We start from the raw sequence: 8057 nt of genomic DNA on the forward strand, positions 1-8057 counted from the left end.
TGAATTCAGAAAGATTGAAATCATAGAAAATAATTCTCTGACCACAGTGGAATGAAGCTGGAAATCTGCAACAGCCAAATGATTTTATAAATTAGGAAAGTGAGCTCATCTATATAGGGGAGTAATCTAACCATATTTTTAATCTAACCTTTTTTAAAATGATACATATCATGGATATTACTTGCCTTATAATAAGTCTGTAGATTTACTTAAAATTGTTGAGCATGATTGATTTAGTTATGAATGCTCAAATGAAAGATTTATAATCAGCAGCAAGAAGGCATAATTACATGTTTATTGGGATATTCCTATGCGTATATCACACCCTGTGTCATTTGACTTTCTTTTACAATGGGTTCAGTGTGTGTATGTGTCTGTGCATGCATCTGACAGGGACATGGCAGTTCAGCATGGATAATGTTACTTCAACCACATACACCTTTTAAGTTTTATATACACATTTTCTGCCTTCAGTACTGTTATATTGTACATTCCACTTGACATATTGGTAAGGATAACCCTGTGTGAACAGAAATTTCTGTAATGTTTTAGGAGTTAGTGACCTTCAAGGATGTGATTGTAGACTTCACCCAGGAAGAGTGGAACCTGCTGGACACATCCCAGAGAAAACTGTTCAGAGAAGTGATGCTTGAGAATATCAGTAACCTGGTCTCAGTAGGTGAGACTCTCAAAATTTATCTAAGTCTATATCTATCTTTTATCTATCATCTGTCTAATCTATCTACCTATATATTTATCATAAATAATCTTCCATTTTTTAATTCAGATATCCAAATAAACTTCTCCAAATTATATCATCTTTCTTTACATTATATTTTTTTATTTTATAATTTTAACTCACTTATATTGTGTTAAAAATCCCCAAATGAATTTGTTTCCTCATTTTTTATTTACATCTATTTCATCCCAATAGAATTTAATATTCATGACCACAGTTTAAAATATTTCTTGAATCTCAATATCCAATACTCAGGGCTGTGTAAAAATAAGTATTCTCCTCCAAGTGCTATGCTGAGACTTCAGAACATAGTAGTAAAAGCATTGCATATATCCTTTTCCATATAAAATTCAGATCATTCTGTTGGAATTTATGTTAATTGGATTATTTTTAAACATAATATTCAATCACTTTGGAAACCTATTTCTCTCCATTTAGAAAATAGACAATTATGCAGTCTCTCTTTTTACAGTGCATGAGTAACAACAATCAGTGGTCCTCATCGAATGGGCAAAAGGTCAAGAGTTACAGTTTCTGTCGAAATATTGTCAGTGATCTAAGTTCAAGTTATTATTGCATTGCTCACCTTCAGTGCTTATTTTATTCTTTCATAACTTGTGATGTGCATCATGATCATGCCCTGATACTATTATAACTCAAAACCCAGGTAACTTTTTTTCATACAAACAGAATATCAAGTCTATAAAAGAAATGTGCTTTCACAGTTTGAACAGGAAGAAGTGTGGAGAGAAGGAATAGGTTTTCCTAAATACCAGAATCCAGGTGAGCTCTAAAGACCTGTGCATTAGAAGAGGGGTCTCATGTTATAGTATGTCCTTGAACATTTTGACTTCAGGATTACTTAAGTGAGTAATGATTCCTTCAGTGTTCCTAGTATGAGATATTAATTATTTCTAAGATGTAGCTGAGGATATTGGGGAAATTTTAGTCACATGTGTTTGTTCCATACACTTCTCAAGCTTTATCGAGTGTCATTGGCATTAGGAAAGGGATATTCATTTGTTATTGCAATTAAACCTTCACATAATCCTTATTCTGGTCCTATTCTTAGAAGATTTTTCCCTCTTTTTTAAATTCCATGACATCCCAAATTTTTTCTCATAGTCCATGCCTCAAAACCTTTTCTAAATGTAATATCCTAAAATTATCTTAATTTTGAATACTTATCCCTAAGTATTTATTGCTTTGATATTATTTCCTAGCTCATTGAGAATGTGGGAAACATACTGAAAGGGATACTTGGAACTTTCTAAACTTTTCTTCCCCTAATACTATTCTAACAATTTATTCTGCTTTTTTCCCAATTACTACAGGGAGGAAATGTGCCTTTAAAACATGTGAAATGATAGAAATGATATTCAATCAATGTACCTGTAGGAAAGACAATTCTAAAATCATGTCACTGGTAAGCTCAATTTTGTGAAACCTAGTATTTTGAATAGATACCTAGAGATAGAATAAATTAGGAATTCAGTAAAATCATGAATTGGTAATTTATGTTTGGATTAAGTGCTAATCCAGGAAAAATCTGTAATAGTTTGAATTTTAGGTAAAAATAAACTTAAACTCTAACCTGAGGTCACATAAAAAACAAATTGTACAAGCAGGTTTCATGAATGTAATCTTTGAAATATCATGAAGCTCAAAATTAATCACATACCTCTGCAATTAGATTGTTACAATAGAGAAAATCTGTGTGTTTTGAGTAGAATAATTTTTATATGAAACCAACATAGCAAATATTTTAATTGGAGACTGCCACTAGTGGATTAGTCTAAGTTTCTTATGTAGGGAAATGAATGAATTCATGTAAATGGATAAAAGTTTTATAGTCTCTTATCTAATTCCCCACAGCACAGATCACACACCAAATTACACTTAAAGAATTCCTTTAAGTGTAATTCTTTGCAAGAAGATTTTTCTCACACATCCATAGTGAGTCAGTATGCATGGATTCACGTAACAAAGAAATCCTATTTCAGGAAACCACCTGCAACCATCCTCAGTGACTATTCATATTTTAAAGAACATAAGCATCTTCTCCATACAAGTAAATCATGTGAACACTACCAAAGTGCTAAAAATTGTATCCAACGCTCTGACTTCAGACAAGACAATGCAACTCCTATTGGAGTGAAAACCCATGAGTGCCATCTATGTGGGAAAACCTTCACTACATCCTCTTCCCTTAAACAACATGAGATGTGTCACACTAGAGAAAAACTTCAAGAGCATTATTTTTATGGGAAAGCCTTCATTCAATCACAAACCCTAAAACAACATGAAAGAACTCAAACTGGAGAGAAACCCTATGAATGTCATCTATGCAAAAAAGCTTTCAGTCAGTGCTCTCACCTTCAACAACATGAGAGCATTCATGCTGGAGAGAAACCCCATCAATGCCATCTCTGTGGGAAAGCCTTCACTAGATTCTATTCCCTTAAACAACATGAGAGACGTCACACTGGAGAAAAACCACATGTATGCCATTTCTGTGGGAAAGCCTTCACTAGATCCTCTAACCTTAAACAACATGAGAGATGTCACACTGGGGAAAAACCACATGAATGCCATCTCTGTGGGAAAGCCTTCACTACATCCTCTCACCTTAAACAACATGAGAGATGTCACACTGGGGAAAAACCACATGAATGCCATCTCTGTGGGAAAGCCTTCACTAGATTCTGTTCCCTTAGACAACATGAGAGGTGTCACACTGGAGAAAAACCACATGAATGTCATCTGTGTGGGAAAGCTTTTAGGCATTATTCTACCCTTAAATATCATGAGAGAACTCACACTGGAGAGAAACCGCATGAATGTCATCGTTGTGGGAAAGCCTTCATTGAATTATCTAAACTAAAACAACATGACAGCACTCACACTGGTGAAAAACCACATGTATGCCATTTCTGTGGGAAGGCCTTCACTAGATCCTCTAGCCTTAAACAACATGAGAGATGTCACACTGGGGAAAAACCACATGAATGCCATCTGTGTGGTAGAACTTTTGGGCATTATGTTTCCCTTAAATATCATGAGAGAACTCACACTGGAGAGAAACCACATGAATGTCATCGTTGTGGGAAAGCCTTCATTGACCTATCTACTCTAAAAGTACATGAGAGAACTCACACTGGAGAAAAACCACATGAATGCCATTTCTGTGGGAAGGCCTTCACTGCATCCTCTCACCTTAAACAACATGAGAGATGTCACACTGAAGAGAAACCCCATGAATGTCATCTCTGTGGGAAAATTTTCACTTTAAGTTCTTCCCTCAGGAGACATGAGAGAATTCATGCGGAACAGAAACCATAATATATGTATGGGAAAACATTGATTTTTCTAGGCTTAGACAATAAATGAACTGAAGAGAATCCCTATAAATGTCAAAAATTTGAGAAATCCATGAGTCAATATTCTTAGTTTAAATGTAAAAACTAACAGTATAATAGTTTTGGATATGAAAGGGACTTCAACCATAGATTTAACCTTTAAACATAGCAAGGAACTCACACAGTGAATAAACACTGTTTTTATAATTCAGTAGTTCCTGTAGTCATCCATAATACTTCAGATAATCTAATAACTTTCCTACTGGAGATAATCCATATACATGTCTCTAAGTAGCAAAGTCCTCAGTAGATAGAGGATATACTATGTGAGAGGATACATAATATAAATATAACAGAACTGATAATAGTGAAAAGTATCTATTAGGATGAAATCCCTTGAGGGATTTCCAGAAAATTCATGGTGGAGAATGCAGTCAATAAAAAATCATGGGAAATCATATATTCAGAGATAAGGGAGGATGTTTGCATCAGTAATTGTGTTACTCTGAGGGATATTTTTTGAGGGGCTTGGGCAAATGATTGGGTATCTAATGGCTGATTTTATGAATATCAGCTGTGGAAATATAGGTTTGGGGATAGAAGAATGTGTGAAGTCTGTGATTTTGAAGTCTTACCCACATAAACATTTCTCTAGTTGCCTTTTCTGGGTCAGTGATAAAATATCTGAAGGGGAGAACCACAAGTTGTCTCTTTGTTCCTAATCTTAGAGGAAATAGTACTTCAACTCAGTGACTAGAATCTTTTATCAGTGGGCATGAGAATCATGCACACAGTCATTCTCTGTTCCAGACAGAGATCCAGATCATTCCCACTGTAAATTGCTAATTTTCCCTGTAGGAAGTACCCAGGCAAAATGCACTGCAATAATCATCTTAATAATAAAATACCTACTAGAATCCAAAACCTTCAGTGCCCATAGACAATGCAATTATGATGGAAGATATTTGGAAATCCTGTGATTGACATTGTTAAAACATTAAGATCCAGAGCATGCAAATATGGCAACCTTTCATTTAAGTTTTTTGGAACAAATCAATTTTATTGATCCATATTAGTGAAGCATACAATCCATCCAAAGTGTACTCTCAGTGGCATAATCACATAATTGTGTATTCATCACTTCAGTCATTATTAGAGGATTTTCATTATTTCAATAATAATAATAAAGATTAAAAATAGAAATTTATCACCTCTTAATCTCACTATGCTTCCCCTGCTGTATTTAGCTGCTCTTTCTGGGTATTCTTGCATATTTGTTCATTTTAAAGCAGTTTTATTGAGATATATTTACATACCATGCAATCTACCCTAAGTGTTTAATCAATAGGTTTTAGTATAATCATAATGTGCCTTCATCAAAAAAGTTTTAGAAAAATTTACTCAAAAAAGAAAAACTTGGGAAGTAAATATTGCTCAACTGATAGAGCATCTGCCTACCATATAGGGGGTCCAGGGTTCAAATCCAGGGCCTCCTGACCTGTGTGGTGAGTGGGCCCATGCACATTGGTGATGCATGAGAGGAGTCCCATGCCACACAAGGGTGTCCCCTGCATGGGGGAACCCCATGCAAAAGGAGTATGCCCTGCAAGGAGAACTGTCCATGTGAAGAAAAGCATAGCCCACCCAGTAGTGGCATTGTACACATGGAGAGCTGATGCAGCAAGATGATGCAACAACAAAAAGAGACAGAGATTCCTGGTGCTACTGAGAATACAAGTGGACACTGAAGAACACACAGCGAATGGACACAGGAGAGCAGACAATGGGGTGGGGAGAAAGGGGAGAGAAATAAATAAATCTTAGAAAATAAAAAACTCCACACCCCTTTGCAGTTACCTCATCCCCCTATCCTTCCACAACACTGCATAGTTATTAATCTAACTTCATCTTTATAAATTGATTTATATTTACATATTAAATAAATGGAATCATACAATTTTGAGTTTGTTATTGTATATGGTGTGAAATAAAAGTCTATTTTTTTACTCATGGTGGTCCACTTTTCCTAACACCATTTGTTGAATAGGTAATTCTTTCCAGATTGAGAGGTCCTTTCCACCTTGCCAATCATTGTTTGGCCAGAAAGGTGAGGATTGAATTCTGAGATCTCAATTCTATGTCATTGTTCTATTTCTGTCATTGTGACATTACCATGTCTTTTGATTACCATGACTTTGTTATAACATTTACGATTGGGAAATGTGAGCCCTCCAACTTTAGTCTTCTTTTTCAAGATGGCTTTATGTACTCAGGGCCCATTATCTATCTCTATGAATTTTATGATTTTCTTTTCCTTTTCTGAAATGAAACTTGTTTGAATCTATAAAATGTCTTGGGTAGTATTGACACCAGGTTGATATCCAATCCATGTACATGGAATAGCCTTCCATTTATTTAGATCTTTTAAAATTTCATTTAGCAATATTTTAGTGTATTCTGTTTAGAAGTTCTTCATATACTTGGTTTTATTTATTCTTTTATATTTGATTTTTAATCTGTTACTTTGAATGGATTTTTTCTTCTTCCAATTGTTCATTGTATATAGAAGCACTACTGATTTTTTGGCTATTGATTTACCCTGACACTCTGCTGAATTCATTTATTCTAAGAATTTTGTCATAGATTTTTTTCAGGATTATTTGTATATAAGATGCTATCAAGTCCAAATAGGGAAAGTTTTACTTTTTTCTTTTCAATTTGGATGCCTTTATTTCTTTTCCTTGTCTAATTGCTCTGGCAAAACTTTAGTGCAGTGTTGAACAACAGTGGATAAAGTGCTCATCCTTGTCTTGTTCCTGATCTTAGATGGAAGGCATTCAGTTTTTTATCATTAAATATGATGCTAGCTGTGCATTTTTTGTATATTCCCTTTTCATGTGGAGGAAGTTTTCTTCTATTCCTAGTGTCTAAGTGTTTTTATATACAAAGGGTGCTGTATTTTTTCTAATGCCTTTTTTGCTTTGACTGAGATGATCATCTGGGTATTTTCTTTCATTCTGTTAGTGTGGATAACATTGAGTTTATTATGTTGAACCAAATTTGCATGTCAGAGATGATAACCCCTTCATCATCCATCATGTATAATTTTTTTAATATGCTGCTGGATTCAGTTTGCTGGTAGTTTGTTGGGAAGTTTTACTTCTAAGTTAATGAGATTTTTTCTGTGGATTTTCTTGAGTTTTCTTTATCTGGATTAACTATGAAGGTTAATGCTGGTCTAATTGAATGAGTTTAATAGTTTTCCCTCCTCTTCCATTTTTTGGAAGAGTTTGAGCAGAATTAAAGTTGTTAAAATTTTCCTGTGAACCCCTATGGTCCTGAACTATTCTTTGTTGTGGACATTTTGATTATGGATACAATTTCTTTGTCATCTATTTGTTAGATCTTCTATTCCTTCTTCAGACAATGTAGGTAGTTTATGTTTCTAAGAATTTGTCTTTTTCGTCTACATTATATATTTTACTCTCTTACATATTGGACACTTTGAATTTTCTTTATGCACCCCCAAAATTAAAAGATTAAGTTTGTGGACTATTCCCTTCCTATGAGTGTCAAACCCTTTTAGTTGGAGTACACCAGTGGAATGTGACACAGTTTGGAATTCTGTCTTCAGGCTGGGCCTTATGTGAATGAGACAGAGTAAAAGGAAGCTGTTATTTTTGTTCCTGCCATGTGGGCAATGGCATGAAGATCACTAGTGTTCAAAATTTAAGTACAGTATTCCCAAGTGGATGGGCCCACAGAACAGTTCATGACTGAAGAGGTGAGACATATGCATTATAACCCATAGATGAACTTTAGAAGAAGCAAAGCGGGCAAGACTGGAGATAAGGACCTGAAAGAGAATCCCTGTGTCCACAGGTAAGCTCCAGGTGATGGTAGGTTCTGTAAAGGAATGCAGGGAACTGGATAGAGAATGGTGACCATCTTGCTTTGCT

At 34.9% G+C, this 8057-nt stretch overlaps 1 protein-coding gene across 13 annotated transcripts in view; it reads left to right on the plus strand.

The window, feature by feature from the left end:
- The window catches only part of LOC101425955 (zinc finger protein 596-like), a 41085-nt gene extending 34981 nt beyond the window's left edge, over positions 1-6104 (plus strand). For 6 of the 13 annotated variants that reach the window (XM_058289550.2, XM_058289549.2, XM_058289551.2 and 3 more), the window contains 4 exons: positions 553-679; positions 1430-1522; positions 2074-2165; positions 2615-6104. In XM_058289550.2, coding sequence (XP_058145533.1) covers positions 553-679; positions 1430-1522; positions 2074-2165; positions 2615-4081 — 1779 coding nt within the window. In that variant the 3' untranslated portion in view covers positions 4082-6104. The remainder of the gene's footprint in view (positions 1-552; positions 680-1429; positions 1523-2073; positions 2166-2614) is intronic. The other 7 variants (XM_058289553.2, XM_058289554.2, XM_071212506.1 and 4 more) reach the window with 3 other exon arrangements.
- Positions 6105-8057: the final 1953 nt, after the last annotated feature.

The sequence above is a fragment of the Dasypus novemcinctus genome, chromosome 28 (genome assembly GCF_030445035.2).
Source record: "Dasypus novemcinctus isolate mDasNov1 chromosome 28, mDasNov1.1.hap2, whole genome shotgun sequence".
NCBI lineage: Eukaryota > Metazoa > Chordata > Mammalia > Cingulata > Dasypodidae > Dasypus > Dasypus novemcinctus.